We start from the raw sequence: 24,212 nt of genomic DNA, 5'->3' as shown, positions 1-24,212 counted from the left end.
GCTACGCTTTTGTGTCTGAAGATATCTGAAGGGTGTCTGTTCAAAAACTGCTATTTCAACTCTCCCAAAATTTTAAGTATTTTGTCTATATGCTTTGTTGTTTTTGAATAACATCGAATGTCATGAGCAATTCAGACCAGAGAGATGTAATTCTTTATAGGTACAAGCATACCCGATCGTGGGTACTTTCCTTGTTCCTATTATTAGTATACGTTTCTTTGCGGTATTCTACTATTTTTAGGGTGTATGTAGCACATGTTGAACTGGCGCACCCCATCTGTGCATAACCAATAATCAAAATGATTTGTTGCAATGATTTACCTCATGGGTTTAACGATAGATTATTAAAAGCTGTCAAAGGCCCCTTTGTATATGTTGGCAATGGGGCTGACGTGAGAAAAATTGCAAAATGAGTTCTTGGTTCCAGGTACTTATAAGGGTCAGTCCAGGCTGTAATCTTTCATCTTCACCTTTCATACTTTTCATGGATCGTCTACTGAAAGGTATAAAAACGCAGGGAGGTTTTCAGATAGGTGGAAATGTAGCATGCACTTTTGCCTTTGCCGACAACTTGGTCTTGATGGCAGATAGTGCCAAAAGATTGCAGACTAAAATCTTGGAACTTGAAAATAGTTGCAATGAATGCGATATGAAAATTAGCCTTTCCAGCTCGATAGCTGCAGTCGCTTAAGTGCGGCCAGTGTCTAGTATTCGGGAGATAATGGGTTCGAACCCCACTGTCGGCAGCCCTGAAGATGGTTTTCCGTGGTTTCCCATTTTCACACCAGGCAAATGCTGGGGCTGTACCTTAATTAAGGCCACAGCCGCTTCCTTCCCACTCGTACACTCCTAGCCCCTTCCTGTCCCATCTCCGCCATAAGACTTATCTGTGTCGGTGCAACGTAAAGCAACTTGCAAAAAAAAAAATAAAAAAAAAAGACTAAAGTGATATCAGTAGGTAAGAAGCTTAAGAGAATTTAATGTGAGGTTGGGAATACAAAGCTGGAACAAGGCAGATCATTTCAAGTATTTAGGACGAGTATTCTTCCAGGAAGGTTGCATAGTGTTATACATGAGATTAAGTGAAGGTCCAGCAAAAGCTAATGAAGTCAGCTCACAGTTGCGATCAACAGTACTCTGTAAGAAAGAAGTCAGCTCCCGGACGAAATGATCTTTATATCGGTCTGTTTTCAGACCAACTTTGTTATTCGGGAATGAGAGCTGGGTCGACTCAGGATATCTTATTCATAAGTTAGAAATACTGGACATGAAAGTAGCGAGAATGGTCGGTTGTACTAGCAGGTGGGAACAATGGATGGAGGGTACTAATATAAAGTTATAAAAGCTAAGTTAGAAATGATACCGATTGATGATGTTGTATGCATGAATCGGCTTTGTTGGTGGGGTCATGAGTGTCGAGCGGAGGAGGATAATTTATCTAGGGGAATAATGGACTCGTTCATAGAGCGTAAGAGAAGTACAGGGAGAAATAAACGACAAAGGTTAGACTCAGTTTCTAATAATTTAACGGTGAGGGTGATACAAATAAAGGAGGCTATAGAGATATTTACAAATATACGACTGTGGCGGAGTTCAGTAAAATCCCGCAGGCGTGCAGGCTGAACACTGAAGTGTATGATTTTATTTTTGTTTTATGATACTCGTGGACAGGCAGAACTTCCTCCTGTGTTGGTGCAAATGTGCTGGCGAAGAGCAGAATCACGGATCGCAGTATGTAACTTACTGCTTTTGCTACATTTGAAGAGCAGATCAGGCTAAATGCCACACGTCTACCCAATAATGGTACTCGTGGAACGCCTCAAAGTTATTTTCCACTATGGTTTGAGATAATAATATTAATGGTTTTTTGCTTTCGGAGGTCCCTTGAACAGGCCTTCCGGGTTGACGCCATTAAGAATTGCTTTGTGTCTGTGTGAATAGGGCCGTACCGATGACGAATTCTAATGGCGAACACGGTAGACACATACAACGTCTCTAGACATCGGAATTTAACAACGAGGATGAAGATCCCCGATCCCGACGGGAATATAATCCGGGACCCCTTGATCCAAAGGCCAGCACGATAACCATTTAGCTATGAAGCCGGACATGCTTTGAGATGACGTCCACTTACAGTAACTGTTAAATGATCTGACTGGTTAAATTCATGCTTTTAAGCTATTGACTTGTTAACAGTGAGAATGTTTCAGTCGTCGGAGACAATTTATTTGTTCAGTTTTAATCTTGCTAGTGATTGAATGTGGCACCCGAATATCGAAGGTTTTGGGCGATGCAAGGATAGGAAAGGGCTGGAACTGGGAAGGAATCTGACGAGGCTTCAACCAAGGCACAGCTTCTGCATTTCCCGTGTGTGAAAATGGGTCAGTCAGTCAGTCAGTCACCATTGATCTGCATTAAGGACTGTCATCCATGTGACACATTCTCTATGCACTGTCACTCTGTGTTTTCTTCACTGATTTCAATGAACTTGGAAATTTTTGGAACATTTCCCTGAAACACCTCCAGGGTTTTTGACATCGGGGTTGAGCCCACTGGCTTACCTGACTCGAACCATGCAGGCGACTCGCTTTTCCGTGAGCAGTTCAGAAAAGAGTTGAGCCTGCTCATTTTCAATAAAATCTTGTTTATATTTTGTATTTTTGTCTATCACTACACCGAGTCCCCTTTCCGAACTCTTCATTTTGTACCTCCCATAGACTAGTATGTGAACATGCTTACTTGTGCTGCAGTGCTTCTTTCTTACATTTTTTGTTTTGAAATCTACTCATTCACTTAAATTTTTGTCAGTAGCAATGTATATAGTACAATAGTAATTGTAGCATTAATAATTATCGTATATGCCCGACGTATGTTGCGAGGCAATGAAAACCGCATAATTCTACTCGAGAGAAAACCACGTTTCTCCATCTGTCGTGTGAAGGCTTGCCGCGTTGCCTGAGAAGGTAACAGAAGACTCCAGTGGTCGAATAATTCGGCTATCGTTAAGCAATACAAATACCAGGTACTTTGCTGACCGCTCAGTGTTGGGCTGCTTCTGTACACTTTACTCCGAAGGTGTTAGGAGGTTTCGTTTGTCTATAGACGATATATATAAACAATTATTGTTATAGACATGATACAGGCTTTTGGGCTTATGCCGTGTCAAGAAAATAAGGTGAAATTTTTTACGTTTCGCAGAGAACTGTGCTTTGCGTCCTCAGAAGAAATCTCGACTGGCCACGAGAAAGGGTCTTAAATAATGACCCTTTGAATTTAGACGTTCTAATAGAGGTGGAAATGGTACGTTCATTCGCCACCAGATGGCTCCCAGGACGTGGCACAACGCTAGCGTTCGAAGCGGAAGGTGACCGAACCATAAGAACCAGTCTAAGCGGTTCACATAACGTGTGTACCTAACATATGACATTGACAAGTGTATGGCATAGACACAAGCCTGGAATGAAACATCTGGCGACGAGGAACGTGTGAATTTGGAAACCACCGAGACTAAATAACAATAGTGAAGGGACAGGGAAGGAAACTACCTATGTAAATTCTTAATGGCTGGCAACCAGGTATTACTTAATTGATAGCCGGTGCCCCTGTTTAAATTGTTAGAATTTCTACGTATTTCCACAGCTTCCCGTATAATCCTGGACCTGTAGTGTCTAGTGTGGGTAAGAGCTCGAGCATCTTGGAACCTTACCGCATGTACAGGGAATTTCGTACACCCCAGGATGTAAAAGTGGGGACAATTTGTCCTTGGTTTTATTCAGACTGTGAGCAATTTTAGTGGCGGTGCCAAACACGGTTTTTATATTATGTTTGCGGAGGATCTTACCCTCCAGGGTTGGCTTTTCTCTCGGACTCAGCGAGGGATCCCACCTCTACCGCCTCAGATAGAGCGTGCTCAGCTATTGCCGATTTGTCTGGCTGGTTGAAACGAATATCACGTTAATGTTCCTTGATACTGGTACCAATGGACCCAGCATGTTTGGTTGATGTATACCTTACCGCATTTCGTATACCCCAGGATGTAAAAGTGGGGACAATTTGTCCTTGGTTTTACTCAGACTGTGAGCAATTTTATTGGCGGTGCCAAACACGGTTTTTATATTGTGTTTGCGGAGGACCTTGGCAATTCGATCTGTGGTGTTGTGAATGAAGGCAAGTAGGCAGTTCCCTTCACTTCTTCCTTCTATGAGCTTTGCTTGGTCGTTTCTTTGGGATGCAGGGCTCTATGAATCTACAAATTGCTGTAACCATTACCCTTGAACGTGACTTTGACCGTGTCCATCTCCACCTGGATATGTGATGGCTGACAAATTCGTCTCGCCCTCTTGGCGATTGTCGTGAGGATGCCTTGTTTTTGTGCTGGATGTGTGGTGAGAATCTGCATGAAGATAGCCATTTGTGTGGGTAGGCTTACGATAGACGGTATGTGCTAAGGAGCCGTCCGGTTTCTTTCTTACTAGAACATCCAGGAAAGGAAGGCATCCGTCCTACTCCATCCCCATAGTGAATTTTATTGAAGGATGTTTCTGATTTAGGTGGTTTAGAAATAGATGAAGTTTCTCAGGACCTTCTGTCCAGACCACAAATGCATCATCAACATACCTCCACCATATCATAGATTTGTGGGTGCCGAAGTAATAGCCTCCTCCTCAAAATGCTCCATAAAGAAATTAGCCACTACGGGCGAAAGTGGACTTCCCATAGCCACTCCGTCCGTCTGTTCGTAAAAATTCTCACCCTCACAAGAAATAGCTGGAAGACATGTAGTGGTAAAATAGCTTAGTAATGTCCTCAGGGAATAAGTGTTCAATGAGAGACATGACCGAGTCAATCGGCACTTTAGTGAACAAGGGCTCCGCATCGAAACTCACCAAAAGTGCATTAGGTTGAAGGGTTATGGTTGACAGCTTGTTGACGAAATACCGAGAGTCCCTGACGTATGATTCAGTACATCCTATGTATGACACGGCATAAGTCCTAAAGCCAATACAGTATCACATATATAAGTACGGGCCGTGAAAGCATCAATGGCAAAATTATTGTTATGATTGGGTAACAGGGTAGTGTAGCGGCTTAGCTGCTTGCCTTTCATCCCAGGGATCGTGGTTTGATTCCTGGTGTTGCTAGAGTGAGATTTTCTGTTGAAAATCCCGTGGGGTCCGGAAGGGCATGCAACCTTAAATCCCCGATCACAACTATTTCATGCCCCAGTGAGTGCAGGGATCCTGAGCAAGTCGGATAAGCTGCGGGAGATGATGATGATGATCATGACGATATCATTATGATTATCATTATTATTGTTATTATTATTATTTTGCATCCAGCAACAATCATCTGTTATTTCTGGTATAATCGCAACATACTAGTACTTCGGGGGTACCAAGGTAAAACAATTGGATTTTAGGGGTATAAAATGATTGAATGGTACTCTTCTAGACTTAGCAGGAATGAACGCTTGGGTGATGTACAAGCAGGTTACAACTCACGCAGAAACTTCCACTCTACAACTCGCTGATGGATTTACTGTGACAAACACGCAGAGCAGAAAAATATGAACCCACACTGCAGACGATGACGGTAATGAAACCGAATCACAAACTGATGGAAAAAACAGGAAATACAAAGTGCGCAACAAATGCAAGAAAGACACGAAAGGCGGGCACGTTTGTAACGTATGTAACAGTGTATTGGAACAGGGAAAACAATTGCTATCCGCGTAAGATTTGAGGTTGATGATATCCTCATTGGCACTCATAATGTATTTCATTACGTGCGTTTCAGACCGTTTTTTCTTTCTCTTTTTTTACAAGATGCTTTACCTCGCACCGACACAGATAGGTCTTATGGCGGCGATGGGATAGGAAAAGGCTTGGAGAGGGAAGGAAGCGGCCGTGGCCTTAATTAAGATACAGCCCCAGTATTTGCCTGATATGAACATTGAAAACCATCTTCTCTGCTGCCGACAATGGGGTTCGAACCCACTATCTCCCGAATGAAATCTCACAGCTGCGCGATCCTTCCCTCACGGCCAACTTTCTCGGTCTTCAGACCATTGAAAAATATATATCAGTGTGGATACATAGGCTCATGAAGACAGTAAACTAATCAGACAACACACTTTGATTTTGTATCCATATAACATAGAATACTCCTGTCCCGCAGTTCACAATCACATGAAACTGTAATCCATATATTTTATGCATGCATCTGAATTTTCCTTGTTACAATTTTTTAAATCTATTCTTTCTTTCTTAATCTGCTTACCCTCCAGGGTTGGATTTTCCCTCGGACTCAGCGAGGGATCCCACCTCTACCGCCTCAAGGGCAGTGTCCTGGAGCTTCAGACTCTGGGTCGGGGGATACAACTGGAGAGGATGACCAGTACCTCGTCCAGGCGGGCCTCACCTGCTATACTGAACAGGGGCCTTGCGGGGGGATGGGAAGATTGGAAGGGATAGACAAGGAAGAAGGAAGGATGCGGCCGTGACCTTAAGTTAGGTACCATCCCGGCATTTGCCTGGAGGAGAAGTGGGAAACCACGAAAAACCACTTCCAGAATGGCTGAGGTGGTAATCGAACCCACCTCTAATCATTTGACCTCCCGTGGCTGAGTGGACCCCATTCCAGCCCTCGTACCACTTTTCAAATTTCGTTTGAGAGCTGGGAATCGAACCCGGGCCTCCGGGGGTGGCAGCTAATCACACTAACCACTACACCACAGAGGCGGTTTTAAATCTATTGCTACATTAACTTATACTTAAACACAATAGTTTTTATTTCCTCATCTACTAATTATTACGTGTTACCTAGGACAAGTATGTCTCCTACCCTTCATTATTTAAGTTAATGCTTGGTTTGTTCTCTTTTATTTTCTTTACCGGTGCCACATATGTTTTAGAATACAGGAAAATGTTGCTGTTCTTTCCGGTACCTTCCACGCATTACTTAGTAATATTGAACATTGTGTGGAATTCTTTCTATCTTCCTATTTTTCTTTATATTCATTACCACCGAGCGAGTTGGCCGTGTGGCTAGGGTCACGCAGCTGTGATCTTGCATTCGGGAGATTGTGGGCTCTACCCCACTGTCGGCAGCCCTGAAGATGGTTTTCCGTTGTTTCCCATTCTCACGCCAGGCTGTACCTTAATTAAGGCCACGGCTGCCTGCCTATGAGCAATAAGCACGTCTGTGAGAGTAGAGTTTTTTTACCGAGCTCGATAGCTGCAGTCGCTTAAGTGCGGCCAGTATCCAGTAATCGGGAGATAGGGGGTTCGAGCCCCAATGTCGGCAGCCCTGAAGATGGTTTTCTGTGGTTTTCCATTTTTACAGCAGGCGAATGCCGGGGCTGTACCTTAATTAAGGCCACGGCCGCTTCCTTTCAATTCCCAGGTCCTTCCTATCCCATCGTCGCCATAAGACCTATCTGTGTCTATGCGACGTAAAGCAAATAGCAAAAAAGTAGATTTTACCTACGATGAAATATAACGTTAAAAATTTAAAAAAGTCAGTCCCGGAGTCTGAGGAACTACAGTAAGCAACGACGGTTGTAACCTTTGACACGGACGCCCCCATGCAAACAGCATTAGGTTTGGGACGTTGACCCCACGCTAATTTCCCCGTCATATCATCGTACTTCTACCTCAACTGCAGGCTACGTTGAGGTGAGAAGGTAGAAGTTGAGGTGAAGGTGGAGGTGGTAGAAGTTGTGATATAGGTATTATGATATGACGGGGAACTTCGCGTGGATTCAACGTCCCAAGCCAAATGCTGTTTGCATGTGGGAGTTCGTGTCAAAAGTTTCAACCATCATTGCTTACTTCCTCAGGCTCTAGGACTGGTGTTTATTTAATTATGTTGAAAGTTTTCATCCAAGGTAAAACTCTACTCTCATAGACGTGCAGATTGCTCATAGGCAGGAAGCCGAAAAACCTGCACAAGGGTCTCTCTGGAGGTCATACGCCATTATTAGTCTCCAATCGTTCGATCGTAAGGTTATCAAGCTAGAGGCTGAACACGCTGGTATATATGATAGGCTATACGCTTTGTTGTTAGTTTACTGTTAAGTGTCAAGCTGTTCACATCGCGGTAAGACCTCTTGTCCTAAAGCTAGTACAGGCTACCTTTCTACTCTACACAGCGTTGTATTACAGTATATAAGTAGAGAGTAGTAGAGAGTAGTAGGTGTCTAGTAGATGTAATTTGTTTATTTCTTCCTAAAGAAGAATCTGTTAGAAGAAGATAAAGTCTATAATGGAACAACCCATGCATAGCTATATTTGCAAAGAGTGTGGAAAAAACATTTCCCCGGGGCTATCACAAGAGAGGACATGAGATATCGTGTAGGACAATTTTGCAATGCAAACATTTTAGAAGAGAGTTCAGTAACTCTTACAATGCTCAGCGTCACGAAGACGCGTGTATTGTAACTTAATCGAGAAGAAAATTTAAAGAGCTCAAACGTATTCAAGCAAATACTGATTTATTTTTAAAAAAGTACACCCCTGCGAGAGATTTTTAATTCCCCCTCATTGTCGAGCCCTACAACACGTTCTGTTACTAAGCACATATCTCAAGATAAAGATAAGCAAGATAATGATGATGATGATGGTGATGAAGATGATGATAATGATGAAAGTGATAATAAAGAAAAAGAAGAAGGAATGGAAGACATCAATGTTTTTCTTTGTCGTCAGAGCTTCATGATTTTACTTCATTTTCTAAGTCGTTCTGTCGTCGTGCAAACATCTCAAGAAGAAGAGGTGCAAGATGGAGTAGAAGAAGATGTCAATGCTTCTTTGCCAAAAATGGAAGTTAAGTTTGTACCTAGAAACGCTACTACAGAAGCACGTACTACATCAAAACAAGTCTCTACACACCAACTGTCTTCATGTAGGCTCAAAGTTAACAAACCTCTGTTACCTTATGCAGACGTAAGATACTGTGAAGACCCCCACCTACACGTAAAAGGTTTGCTACTCCTAAGAGCCTATCAAGATGCTGGTTATACAGAGTATAAAGTATACATTTTTGAAATAGAGCAAGAATTACGTCGTGTGGGGATTATCCCGGGCCATTGGAATTAACCAATGAAGGTTCAAATCCCCGACCCGGCCGGGAATTGAACCCGGGACCCTCTGAACCGAAGGCCAGTACGCTGACCATTCAGCCAACGAGTCGGACGCTCTTCAAAGTGAAGACCTCACCTGTAAGCTATCTTTCGACCGGGCGAGTTGGCCGTGCGGTTAGAGACGTGCAGCTGTGAGCTCGCATCCGGGAGCTAGTGGGTTCGAACCCAACAGTCGACAGCCCTGAAGATGGTTTTCCATGGTTTCCCATTTTCACACCAGGCAAATGCTGGGGGCTGTACCGTAATTAACGCCACGGCCACTTCCTTCCCATTTCTAGGCGTTTCCTCTCCCATCGTCGTCATAAGACCTATCTGTGTCGGTGCGACGTAAAGCAAATACCAAAAAAGCTATCTCTCGACAGTGCAGCAGCCTAAACACCCTCCTACATTCCCAGTCCCAACCCGCAACCTCACCCTTACATAAGTCCTTCTTCTGTAGTATGTGGTGGATCCAGTAGCTATATTGTTACAGATTCTATCCTAACCCCGGCCCTCCCCCCCCCCCCGTTAGGATTTTAACTCCGCCTCTAGCTGTAGAGCCGGTTTAGAAAAATACTAGAAAAATGTAAACGCAATACATCTGTATCAGCTCACCAGCTTTAGTCCGATAAGATAAATAGGTCGTAAGTTACAAGTTATGAGCCATGACGTAGCTATGCATACGCATTAGCTTTTACACTACGTCCCTGGTCCCATAAGAGCAATGTAACAGCTATACAAGTATATTACTTTCTTCTTCTCTCTTTTTGCATCGTGCTACATGAAATTATTTATTAAAAGAATATGTTCTAGTTATTTATGCCTCAGAAATATTGTATTCATTAGGCAAGTAGCGCGAAACGTTTTCGGTTCTGAACAAAAACTTATATCTAAGTGAGTAAAAATTACTTTAGGTACATTTCTAGAGTTCAAATCTATAAGCTCTAAAGTTAAAATCAGAAACTGAGTGTACCTGACTTTAGTATAATTTAAAACTTTAGTTTCCTTTAGCCCTTTAGACCTTTAACCCTTTAGTGACCATTAGCCCTCTAGCTCTCTTTAGTCCTTTTCCCCTTTAATCTTTTGTGACCGGGCGAGTTGGCCGTGCGCGTAGAGGCGCGCGGCTGTGAGCTTGCATCCGGGAGATAGTAGGTTCGAATCCCACTATCGGCAGCCCTGAAAATGGTTTTCCGTGGTTTCCCATTTTCACACCAGGCAAATGCTGGGGATGTACCTTAATTAAGGCCACGGCCGCTTCCTTCCAACTCCTAGGCCTTTCCTATCCCATCGTCGCCATAAGACCTATCTGTGTCGGCGCGACGTAAAGCCCCTAGCAAAAAAAATCTTTTGTGGCCTTTAGCCTTTTTCCCTTTAGTCAGTTGTGTCCTTTTGCCCTGTAGTCCTTTTGTGCCCTTTAGCCCTTTTGCCCTTTAGAGCCCTTCAGCTTTTTAGCCCTATAGCCCATTTGCACTTTAGTAATTTATGAAAAAGGTGGAAGAAATCATAAGCTACTAAGTGTATAAGGAAGGTTTTTCAAGACTTGAAAGGCTAGCGCTTTGCCTCCTGAGCTACTCAGCCTAAGTCAGTCTACATAGACTAGATATGCTGCTATATTTCAACATCACCTTTGTCTGTCATTCTTAGATCAGCTTTTAGACTGATGACCATTCAGTTTTTCAAGATCCAAAAGGCTAGCGCTTTGCCGCCTGTGCTATTCAACCTAAGTTAATTTTCATAGACTTGATATGCTGCTATGTTTTTACATCGCCTTTGTCTACCATTCTTTGATCAGCTTTTAGACTGATGATCATGCAGTTTTCAAGATTCAAAAGGCTAGCACATTGCCGCCTTAGCTATTCAGCCTAAGTTAGTTAGACTTCACATGCTGATATTTTTCTAAGGACACCTCTGTCTGCCATTCTTAGATCAGCCCTTTATGCTAATAACCGTGCATTTTTCAAGAGGCATACCCCTCAGCTAGACAGTTTTCAAACTCGGAGGACAGATCTTTGTGCCGTATTCAGAATTACATATTATCGTAAGTAGGAGCCCAGAACTAAATACGAAATACTCTTTGTATTTCCTGCCTCAGCGAATTCTATAAAGGTAGCCTTATCACCTGTAAATGATTTTACAAAGTGTACCATTTCAATATCTTTTAGGAGTTCCAAATTCACTTGCGTGTATGCTATGTACCCCAACTTACCTCAAGAGCCATTGCACAGCTCTCCCCGAGTTGGTGTCATCAGAACCAATGTATCACCCCTAGCTCCCTGTGCTGGACTCAGTTTGGGAAGAGCAGCTAGTTACAGGGATGAGGCCACCGAATTAGCAGATACACATTAGCTCATAGCCCCGCTCCTTAAAGGTGGTCTGTTACAACCAATGTATAGCGACTATCTTTCCTCGAGGGCCCTAGTGTAGCTCTCCCCGGGTTTTGTCCCATAAGAGCCCATGTATACGCAAGAACCCCTGCGCTAGACTGAAGTTAGGAAGAGCATCCGGTTAGGAGGATGAAACCCCCCGAATTAGCCCAATACGCGAAAAGCCCTAGCATAGCCCTTCCAAAGTTTGTTCCATAAGAGCCCATGTATCACTACTAGCCCCTGTGCTAGACTAAAGTTATGAAGAGCAGCTGGTTAGAAGGATGAACGATAGCCCAGCTCCTTAAAGTTAGTCTCATATAACCAATGTACATCGGCTATATTTCCTAGTAACCCCTGCCTCAGTCCCTGAATGTTAGGCTGATAAAATTAATAGGCCATAAGTTACAAGTTGTGAGCCCCTGAGGCAGCTCTCTAGTCAGATCTATACGAATAGAGTGTAGCAGCTACCTTGCCCAGTAGCCCTTTCCCCAGTACCCAATGTATAGCCGCCATCCTGCGCATTGGGCCCTGGCTCAGCTCTGCCGGGTTTGTCCCATAAGAGCTCATGTATACGCAAGAGCACTTGTGCCAACTTATACTACCGGGTGAGTTGGCCGTGCGGTTACGAGCGCGCGGCTGTGAGCTTGCATCCGGCAGATAGTGGGTTCGAACCCCACTGTCGGCTGCCCTGGTTTTCCGTGGTGTCCCATTTTCACACCAGACAAATGCTGGGGCTGTACCTTAATGAAGGCCACGGCCGCTTGCTTCCCAATCCTAGGCCTTTCCTATCCCATCGTCGCCATAAGACCTATCTGTGTCCGTGCGACGTAAAGCAAATAGCAAAAAACAAAACAAAAGAAAACAGCTTATACTAACTACTTATATTCTAGGACAAGTATGTATCCTACCCTTCATTAGTTAAGTTAATGCTTGTTTTGTTCTCTCTTATTTTCTTTACCGGTGCCACATATTCTTTTAGAATACAGAAAAAATTTGCTTGTCTTCCCGGTGCATCCATGATTTACTTAATAATTTTGAAAATTCTGTGGAATTCTTTCTCTCTTCCTATTTTTCTTTATATTCATTACCACCGAGCGAGTTGGCCGCGTGGTCAGGATCATGCAGCTGTGAGCTTGCATTCGGGAGATAGTGGGTTCGAACCTCACTGTCGCCATCCCTGATGATGGTTTTATGTTGTTTCCCATTTTCACGCCATGGGCAAATGCTGGGCCTGTACCGTAATTAAGGCCACGGCCGCTTCTTCCCAACACCTAGCTCTTTCCTGTCCCATCGTCGCCGCAAGATCTATCCGTGTCGGTGCGACGTAAAGCAAATTGTCAAACATAGGCCTACATTCACTTCCCAGATATTTAACTCTAAGTGAGTCATTCTCCCTTCATACACCCAGTAGATGAGCCTCTTCCATTAAATATCCACAGAATAAACGACTTTCGTCGTGTTTCTCTCTTCAACAGTTATTCTTTAACCACCACCCCACACCTCTTAATTCCCTATTCGTAAGCTTTTCTTTCCTTCTTTCTTTCTTTCTTTCTTTCTTTCTTTCTTTCTTTCTTAACTTTTCGATAATTTCCCAAATTCTAATAATGTTCTTTAGGTCTTACCTGATCATCTGCTTCTCAATTCATCTCACACCAATTGTTACTTTCTTTCTCATCTTATCTTCGTTTTGAATATCTTCATCCCAAGAGCTCCCCATTCCTTAGCATCATTTTTACTTGCATTAGCCAGTAATCATCATTTAACTTTTTCATCTGGTGTAGGTATGCTAAATTCAATATTTCCCTTCCGCTTACCTCCTTAATCTTAACCAATATTTTATAACATTTCTATTTATATTTGCTTATATATAGGCTACATACCTTCACATAAATTTTCTGATAGCGATTCTCAGTTGATTTTGAAACCTCTTACATCTGAATTTTAAAATGACTGTACTGTTTAGAATAAAATGCATTATCAAGTTAGAGCCTCCGTGGCTCAGACGGCAGCGCGCCGGCCTCTCACCGCTGGGTTCCGTGGTTCAAATCCCGGTCACTCCATGTGAGATTTGTGCTGGACAAAGCGGAGGCGGGACAGGTTTTTCTCCGGGTACTCTGGTTTTCGCTGTCGTATATCATTCCAGCAACAATCTCCAAAATCATTTCATTTCATCTTTCATTCATTAACCATTGCCCCAGAGGAGTGCGACAGGCCTCGGCAGCCGGCACAATTCCTATCCTCGCCGCTAGATGGGGGCTTCATTCATTCCATTCCTGATCCGGTCGAATGATTGGAAACAGGCTGTGGATTTTCATCAAGAAGATTATTGATATTTATTTTCATTGTAAGAAATATATCCCCACCGCCGTATTCATGAATAACTGAATATAAATTACAATGACCTTCTGGAAGTCATTGTTGACACCTCCGTCTTTCTAGGTGGTCTGAGTCATTCCTTCTTTCTAGCGTTAAAACTCAAGATCAGACATGTTTCCCTTTTATCCCATGATGCCTCTTCTTATTTCTTGAAGGAAGAGATACTGACACAGGCAGGAGTAAAATGTATCTTTCACAAAAGTCCCAGTCTCACTTATTACTGTAACAGTAGGCCTACGGAAACTCTTGAGCTAGCTTGTGGCTGGTACTGACTAATGAATGGCACTTTCTAGTTCAGCGAGGAAAGCGCACCTCATCCTCCTAGTACGCCTCAATATCAGAGCGTCGCCATCGATTTTTGCGCTTTGCTTGCAATCGTATTACTTTCGATGTTTGAGGATCCAACAGTCCTCTGTGCTAATGATTTAACAGGCAGGCACACATAATTCCAGATCGTTCGGTAAATAATTGCTAATTGATGTTACTGTTTCAAAACGAGTGAACATACGATTGAATCCCGAATTACCTCCCTTGTTGCTTCATATCAACAACCTGGTGTTCGTAATTAGTGTGACGCCTTATATAATTGTACTTGAGGTTAGAAATGGGAAGCAAATGGATGTGAGGGGCGTCACATCCGAGTGAAATTTTCACTGGTCCCTCTCTAAGGTGCTGACAGTTTATTCTTTTTTTTGCTATTTGTTTTACGTCGCACCGACACAGATACTGTAGGTATTATGGCGACGATGGGATAGGAAAGGCCTAGAAATGGGAAGGAAGCGGCCATGGCCTTAATTAAGGAACAGCCCCAGCATTTGCCTGGTGTGAAAATGGGAAACCATGGAAAACCATCTTCAGGGCTGCTGACAGTGGGGTTCGAACCCACTATCTACCGGATGCAAGCCCACAGCTGCGCGCTCCTAACCTCACGGCCAACTCGCCCGGTTCTGGCAGTTAATAATAATAATGATAATAATAATAATAATAATAATAATAATAATAATAATAATAATAATAATAATAATAATAATAAAGTCGCAAAGAAGACAAACATACTTTCCGATTAAGAGCGAACCAACAACTCCATAAAACCGTCGAAAAAATGACAACGATGATGAGGAAATTGAGACTGGCCTTTTATGGACACATTAAAAGGATGAATCAAGAGAGGTTAGCCAACCAAATAGTCCTTCTGCAAGAAAAATGAAAAAACACAATCTGAGTGACTTACATGGGTACACAAGGACCTAGCAGAAGTGGGAGTCAAGAAGGAAGAAAATAGGACAGAAAAACATTCAGGAAAAAGTTTGCGGGAGTGAGCGATCCACCTGAAAATCCACTGACCAATAAGGTTGCCAAGATTTTAAAATGCCAATGCTTTGGGTTCCGGCGATACAACTGAGGAGGAGAATCAGTACCTCACCCAGGCGGCTCACCTGCTATGCTGAACAGGGGCATTGAGTGGTGATGGGGAGATCGGAAGAGATAGACAAGGAAGAGGGAAGGGACGGCAGTGGCTTTGAGTTAGGCACCATCCAGGCATTTGCCTGGAGGAGAAGTAGGAAACAACAGAAAACCACTTCGAGGATGGTTGAGATGGGAATCGAACACCCCTCTACTCAGCTGACCTCCCGAAACCCCCGTACCACTTTTCAAATTTCATGGCAGAGCCGGGAATTGAGCCCTGGCCTCCGGGGGTGGCAGCTAATCACACTAACCACTACACCATAGAGGCGGACTGAGATATAGTTTACCATACTATAATTACATTGTAGGCACAGACTTTACTATGGTATTTTGCTGTTTCATTTTCTACATAGAAAGTTTAAAACCTGTATTTTTCTTCACTTCTAGCCTTTTTAAAAATAATGCTTTATCTCCCTCAATCAAGTCATGAAATATCTGACAACGATGATCAAAACTAAGTGAAACTTGAATTTCTGAATTGCTGAACATCTATTCCATTCATCGCTCCGTTGTCCGACTCGTTGGCTGAACGGTCAGCGTACTGGCCTTCGGTTCAGAGGGTCCCGGGTTCGATTCCCGGCCGGGTCGGGGATTTTAACCTTAATTGGTTAATTCCAATGGCACGGGGGCTGGGTGTATGTGTTGTCTTCATCATCATTCCATCCTCATCACGACGCGCAGGTCGCCTACGTGTGTCAAATAGAAAGACCTGCACCTGGCGAGCCGAACCCGTCCTGGGATATCCCGACACTAACAGCCATACGACATTTCATTTCATCGCTCCATTTGTTTTTAAAAATTGAAAAAAAATTCAACATATGAACTGGAACCAGATGTACTTAGAACATAAGATACCAACCTTAGCTCACATTACAACTCTGATCACCATGGCGAGATCTAGAGTTTACAGTGCACTATGTCTTCTGGTATGGGCTAGAGCAATTTTGTTACTTTCATTGATCTGTCACAGCCTTATCCTTGACTTTGACAATATGAAAGTGACTGAGGTATGAGCGATGCTAGTAATGCCATTCCTTGTGCTACTCGTCCCTGCTATGAATTGTGTGAAAATATTGCTCATAGGGTGGGCTGGTGCATGCATTTCAGTGGGCTTGGCAGACTGATACGTAATAGCAAATTCTGGCTCAGCGAGGAAAGCAATGGGAAACTATCTCACTCCCCATTTCCCTAGCACGCCTCTTCAGTGATGCGTAGGCCATCTATGACAGGTAATGGTGCAGCTGTTGAGGATTCGACCAGCCTCCAGGCTGAGGAGTGGACATACATACACACTATCAGTATAAATACAAGTATATCTAACTTCAGCATCACTTAATTCAATTTTATGGGGGGGAAATCTGCATAAATGCTATCTAAATTAAAATCTAGACAAATTTCAGTAGATTTGAAATAATGAACCATTTCTTCAAAACCAGAAAATGTCTAGTTTCTTAAAAATATTTTTCCGAAAAGTCATAATTTTTTCAGATAATTTATTAAAGCATTCTATAGGCTCTTTAGATTAGATTTCACTTCATTCTGAAAGTTTAGAAGGATTTGAACTATTAATGACCTAATTCCCCAAGGAATAAATTATTATCTTTCCTACTGATTAAATCGGACCTCAATTTTGACATTTTATCATAAGTTTCAACAATGGTAAGTTTTTCAAGCTCAAGAATTGCTTCAATAAAAGCTACTGTAAACAGATAATTTTAACCATGGCAGAAGTGAGTTGTTTAAATATGGGAGAAAGGGCGTCTCGTATGCTGTTAAAACGGGACAGCACGGGTAGTACCGAACTGGTCCGAGGGTCAAAACATCCCAGACTGGGCGAGTTGGCCGTGCGGTTAGAGGCGCTTGGCTGTGACCTTGCACCCGGGAGATAGTGGGTTCGAATCCCACTGTCGGCAGCCCTGAAGATGGTTTTCCGTGGTTTCCCATTTCCACACCAGGCAAATGCTGGGGCTGTACCTTAATTAAGGCCACGGCCGCTTCCTTCCAACTCCTAGGCCTTTCCTATCCCATCCTCGCCATAAGACCTATCTGTGTCGGTGCGATGTAAAGCCACTAGCAAAAAAAATCATCCCAAAGATATTTTCCTTCTATAGCGAAAGGTCGCGGTTGAATTGGTCCGACTGGTAGTTGGCAGGTAGAGGCGGGAATTCCAGAATGAATTGCTAACCTAACCTCAAACCATCAACAACTGGCCTCATTTCTCTAGACTCAATGTCAGTTCTCAGACAGTGTCAGTACAGTGTAGTACTAGTAGAAATGTACAATACTTCCCATGTTAAGTGACAGGAGCTTAAAGTTAGTCGATTTTGAGGCCTTTAAATATTCAAAAGGTGACAAGGCGAAAACCGGATCAAAAGTGGTGAACCTAACCTAACCTAACCCAACCTCGCCTAAAGGCCAGTTATTTGACGAAGCCGAAAGGCCGCTGCGTATATTTACTATATTGTCTGGTGTAATTTTATTGAGCTAGTTGTTATAATAATAGTTTTGGTACATCATGTATATGAGCGGACGATAAGCCTTCTTCGATCCTTGGTTTTGATATTTTAGAGTCGGACCAGTTAGACCCCACTAATTGGTTGATCTCCAAATTCTTGTAACCATCCGAAAAATTCGATAACAACCGGACAGTATCTCAGAACTTCAAATACAGGAAATCTGGTAAAATATAGGACACCTGGCGACCCTACCGGCCAAGCCATGGAACACCTCGGCAGAAGAGCGAGAAAGGAGAAGCCGAAGACTTCAGGATCATTGGCGAGGGCGTTAGTCTGCGTGATAGAAGGGCAGGTAGATTGTGTAATCGTGGCCGTATCGATGAACGAATGAATTAATAAAATCAACTGTTACGTAGAACTTCAAGCATATTTCAAATGGTCGCTGGTATAGTACGTCAAGTACCATTCCGACATACCACTGGTAATGTGGGATGATAAAGAGAGGTATTGTAACCTGTCTGGTGTTCCCATTTTCACACCAGGAACATGCTGGGGCTGTACCTTAATTAAGGCCAAGGTCGTTTCCTTCCCACTCCCTTTCTCTCCCATCGTCACCATGAGACCTAACTGTGTCGGTGCGACGTAAAGCCAATTGTAAACTAAAATGGAAAAAACACGAAAAACCATATTAGGACTGCCGATAGTGGAATTGGAACACACTATATCTCGAATGTAAACTCACAGCTGCGTGATCCTATTATTATTATTATTATTATTATTATTATTCTTTTCCCGCCGCTTTTTCCCACGCCTGTGGGGTCGCGGGTGCGAACTGCGTCGCACATGTGGATTTGGCCTTGTTTTTACGGCCGGATGCCCTTCCTGACGCCAACCCTCTATGGAGGGATGTAAGCACTATTGCGTGTTTCTGTGGTGGTTGGTAGTGTAGTGTGTTGTCTGAATATGATGAGGAGAGTGTTGGGACGGACATATACACCCAGTCCCCGAGCCAGAAGAATTAATCAGAAGCGATTAAAATCCCCGACCCGGCCGGGAATCGAACCCGGGACCCTCTGAACCGAAGGCCAGTACGCTGACCATTCAGCCAACGAGTCGGACTATTATTATTATTATTATTATTATTATTATTTTATCACTCTCGTTTGGGGCCATTAGAGATCACGTCAAGTAACTATAAGGCATTTCTGGAAGCCCTTTTTGCAGCCCAAAAACGTTGAATACTTCCTCTGGCCGCCTGTCTTCTCTCTTCTGTCCAGCCGCTGTTCGGCTTTGCTTGTCGTGGAGGCCCTTAAAGTTGGTGATCACTGATCTGCATTCTGATCGGTTAGAGATATCCTCCTGATTCAGTTCCATGCTCTTGAGGTCATTCCTTATTTCCTTGAACCACTTATCCGAGACGTTAGGTCTGTTGTCCAACACATTAAAAATCTGCTTCGTTAGTCGGTTTTCATCCATCCTAAACAGATGCCCGTAGAAATTCAGTCGTCGTTTCCTTATTGACTCCATCAGCCGTTCTCCTCTTCATCGGAGTCTATACTGTCCATCTGTTATCTTAGGACCCATTATTTTGCGAAGGATCTTGCGTTCATACTTTCTCTGCATCTCTCAGGCCAGCCTTTCCCGTCATTCTGAGGCATTCACTTGCGTACATACACCCGAGTTTGATCACTGTGTTCTAGTGCCTATTATGTCCGGCTTCATGGCTAAATGGTTAGCGTGCTGGCCTTTGGTCACAGGGGTCCCGGGTTCGATTCCCGGTAAGGTCGGGAATTTTAACCATCATTGGTTAATTTCTCTGGAACGGGGGCTGGGTGTATGTGTCGTCTTCATCATCATTTCATCCTCATCACGACGCCCAGGTCGCCTACTGCAGTCAAATCAAAAGACCTGCACCTGGCGAGCCGAACATGGTTCGGACACTCCCGGCACTAAAAGCCATATGCCATTTCATTTCAGTGTCTATTATTATTATTATTATTATTTTATTTACAATAAGTCTATAGGATACAGTGCAGTAAGTCCTAGTTAAAATAACCCTCGACAATAAGCTACCGGCCGCCTTTGGCCCCAGGAATTATTCTGGTACTCATTTTTTATGCAGGGAAAGGTGCCTTTCCAGAAGTGGATACTTTTTTTTTTTTACTTGCTGATGGGGAATCGAACCTTTACCGCCTCGGCGAGGGAACTCCTCAGCTGTAAAGACAACCCGGAAACTGATGTAACGAGACTTTCCCCTGTCTTCAGTGAGCTAACATCCCCCACTCAGCTGCTCTGGTAATGAAATATCCCAGGGAGACTCCAAAATTTGCGAAGAGTTTTGCCAGCGAGCGGGCCGGCTCCGCCCTGCTGCCCCCTCCTCCTACACCGCGAGCTGCCTGGCTCTGCCCTCCCAGCCCGCGCTATGCTCAGTCGCTCCCTGTTGAGTGGAGCTGTAGGCAGTATCAGTATGTTAGTGTGTGTGGCGTGCTTCTAGCCAGCGTGTTGTGTTGTGTTTAGTCGTGCGCTTCTCGTCATCATGGACAACAACTCAGTAGCACCCATCTCGGAGTTGATGGCTCCAATGGCAGAATTCGACAAGTCTCCACCTAGTCCACCGGAGACACCACCGCTGACGACTAATATGGATGACCTACCACCGCCGCCCTCAAGTGCTACTAGCATCCCAGTGTCGGCTGCCGTTTCCGAGGCTGTTGCTGCACCCTCAGAAAAGTGAGTGATAGTGTTTATTATGTGTTCAGTGAGAAGAGCTCTTCCGTCTAATTTACAATAAATGTTTACCATTGACATGACACATGCATTCCGTTTTCTTTTTAGTGAATCAAAGGCGTGGCGAGATTATATTGATACAGTTTTCCCAAAAATTTGCAGATCACTCAACATTAGTGAGAAAAACGCTTTAAGCCTTTTTTTCCAAATTTCATTTTCAGATATTGTTTTCTACAAAAGTGCCAAAATCCTTAGAGATTTTGTTTTAACATCCATAACATTTACTATACGCTCACTTGCTGTGCTTAAAGTTTTGGCTTCGATTCCCAGCGCAGTCCGTAGGCATTTAGGAGTGCTTAAATGTGAGAGATTCGCATTAGATTTACTAGCTCGTTAAGGAATCCATTTAAGGCGAAATTCCAGCATCTCAGCGTCTCTGAAAGCTGATAGCATTTTTAGGAATGTTAGACAAGTTGTTATTAACTTATTATTATTATTATTATTATTATTATTATTATTATTATTATTATTATTATTATTATTATTATTATTATTATTATTTATAGTGATGATAATCTTACTATATGGAAGTCCTAACGGGCTGCTAATACCGTCCACAACACTTCACTATCGTGTGTCCTTCTAAAGTCCTGTTTCTTTATTCAGTTGGATTTCGCGCTTTCTCTAAGTACACACGTCAATCAGCTGGAGTGAGAGCTTGAGTAAATGACCACTTAAGGACCATAAATGTGCACTTTTACAATTAATAATGAAATTTAATGATCTAAGAATACAAGGATTTACACAGTTTATCTGAAGAATGGGGACTTGAATTAGGGGCCTACTTGCTTGAGTATCTCCAAATACAACAGCAGATATGCACACGAAATATGGTGTCAAACTTGCTATTTGTTCTATTCATTGACTACCATTGGCAAATTGTCATAAATGAAATCAACTTAAATGGAATTCATTTTCTTAATCCTATAATTTTAAAACATTGTACAGCTCTTTGGAAGTAAGGCTCTATGAAGGACATTGTTTGCATCATGCAGGTATAAATAAGTCTGACCGATTTGAAAATATCGACAAGGCATATGTATAGCGTACCAATCATTAAGCTCCGATTCGTTGGCTGAATGGTCAGTGTACTGCCCTTAGGTTCAGAGGGTCCCGGGTTCGATTCCCGGCTGGGCCGGGGATTTTAATCGCTTCTAATTACAGTAATTCTTCTGGCTCGGAGACTGGATGTTTGTGTATGTCCCAACACTCTCCTCTTCATTTTCAAACGACACACCACACTGCCAACCACCACAGAAACACGCAATAGAAATTACATCCCCCATATAGGGTTGGTGTCAGGAAGGGAATCCGGCCGTAAAACAGGGCCAGAACCAATTGTGCGTCGCAGTTCGCACCCGCGACCGCACTGGTGTGAGAAAAGCGGTAGTAGAAGAAGAAGAATTATTAAGCTCGGTTTTTAAACGAGTAGTAAACGAAACTTGAAATATCTGTATACGCACTCTGTGATTGGATAGAAACTTTGTGCCACTTTCTAATAATTTTTTTACAATTTGCTTTATCTCGCTCATATGGGGCGATAGGGTAGAAAAGGACTAGGAGTGGGAAGGAAGCGACCGTGGCCTTAATTAAGGCTCAACATTTGCCTAGTGTGAAAATGGGAAGCCAGTGATAACAATCTCAAGCGCCGCCGACAGTGGTTCGAAATCAGTATCTCCAGAATTCAAGATGACAGCTACGTGACCGAAACCGCGAAGCCACTTGTTTGGTCCTCAAAATATTTAAAGACATATCTGTCATTTACTGTTCCGCACAATCTCTTGTAGGCTACACTTATGGCTTTAGTAGGAGAATCTGTCATTCGACCAAAGAGGAATATTTATACCCCGAAATTATTCTAATAATATTATTAATCATAACAACATCAAGAAAATGTTAATTTCACACGTCACCAGGAAGGCTATCAAAACTTCTGGCTGTACTGTCGTGCTTATTTTTGCCGACTTAACAGCTAGCCTACACAGGTGTAGGCTATCAGAGGGACTTCACACATACTAAGTACTAGGGAATGACCACGATACTCAAGCACCTTAAATGAAGCAGTATTACAATAATTAATTCCAGTGGTCATAGAAAGAAAGTCTAATTATCTGTCTCTAATTTCCCGTTGGTCATCGTGGCGGAGGTACATTGTTTGCTTATCGTAAGAAGTACAAATCTAGCGTTTCCAAGAAGAGCAGATGGAGGATTCCTATAGGCTACTGTTGCTGTATACTTAGTGTGTGAAATATCGTCTAATATCCTGTCCCGTATAACTGTATTTAAGCTAGGATTGGGAAGGTAGCAGCCGTGGTTATTGGCCATCATCCTGACACACGTCTGAAATTGAAGTGGTGACTCCGGAAACCCATCTCTGTGGTGGTCGAGAAGAGACAAATTTTTGTCTGAAGTTGACTGCTCATCCTTCTAAATCCCCAAACAGTCCTAAATTCATGTCAGAGTCGGAATGCTACTATACTAACTCCCAGACCGCGATGTCGGTCACTTTGGATTGCAAGAGGAACCGTTTACCTACATAATATTATACTATACATCCATTTAAAAGAAAGGATGTTGGACTTCAGGTTTGTATGGTTACGGAATCAAATATTTCCTCTTCCGAAACAGAAATGTGCAGTGTCAAGCTGTAGACGGACTGATAGGAGAATATGCTTGAACAGTAAGTTCCTCTGTCAGTGAGATCGTATATCGCCACACACAGCATCTTGTGAGCTTAAGAGGGCGTAATACGAGACCTGTATCCTTGTGCTTCATCCGCATCTCCTTCAGTAATAGAAATCCTTCTTGAACTAAATGATTAACGAGCTCCTTCATCTACTGTATTAGGCTATAGGGATGAGATGGCCAGCAAGGCAAGGCATACGTATCCAGGGAGATGGGAAAACAAATATTATGAAGTAAAAAAATGAAATGGCTTATGGCTTTTAGTGCCGGGAGTGTCCGAGGATATGTTTGGCTCGCCAGGTGCAGGTCTTTCGATTTGACGCCAACAAGCGATCTGCGCGTCGTAATGAGGTTGAAATGACGATGAAGACGATACATACACCCAGCCCCCGTGACAGAGAAATTAACCAATGATGGTTAAAATTCCCGACACTGCCGGGAATTGAACCCGGGACCCCTGTGACCAAAGGCCAGCACGCTGACCATGTAGACATGGAGCCGGATTGTTATGAAGAAATATTGCTATGAAAGTGAACGAAATAAACAAGAATTATTGCAAAACTTCTCAATATTCGAATTCAAATCCAGATATTTACAATTTATGTTGATGGTATAATAATAATGCCGGGTTGAGTAGCTCACTCAGTAGAGTGCTCGCCTTCTGATGTCAAGTTGACAGGTCGGTCCTGACTCAGTCCGGTGGTATTTGAAGGTGCTCAAATACGACAGCCTCGTGTCGGTAGATTTACCGGCACGTAAAAGAATTCCTGCGGGACTAAATTCCGGCACCTCGGCGTCTCCGAACACCGTAAAAGTAGTTAGTGGGACGTAAAGCAAATAGCATTATTATTATTATTATTATTATTATTATTATTATTATTATTATTATTATTATTATTATTATTATTATTATTATTATTATTATTATTGAAATTTTACTCTAAGATTTCGAAC

General features: G+C 42.9%; 1 protein-coding gene across 1 annotated transcript in view; it reads left to right on the top strand.

Moving 5' to 3' along the window:
• Positions 1-20,237: 20,237 nt before the first annotated feature.
• Positions 20,238-24,212, top strand: part of LOC136864771 (lysosomal membrane ascorbate-dependent ferrireductase CYB561A3) — a 317,068-nt gene continuing 313,093 nt past the window's right edge. The window contains exon 1 of the mRNA XM_067142141.2: positions 20,238-20,516. Coding sequence (XP_066998242.1) covers positions 20,323-20,516 — 194 coding nt within the window. The 5' untranslated portion in view covers positions 20,238-20,322. The remainder of the gene's footprint in view (positions 20,517-24,212) is intronic.

The sequence above is a fragment of the Anabrus simplex genome, chromosome 2 (genome assembly GCF_040414725.1).
Source record: "Anabrus simplex isolate iqAnaSimp1 chromosome 2, ASM4041472v1, whole genome shotgun sequence".
Taxonomy (NCBI): domain Eukaryota; kingdom Metazoa; phylum Arthropoda; class Insecta; order Orthoptera; family Tettigoniidae; genus Anabrus; species Anabrus simplex.
This window is presented reverse-complemented; position numbering and strand designations above follow the sequence as displayed.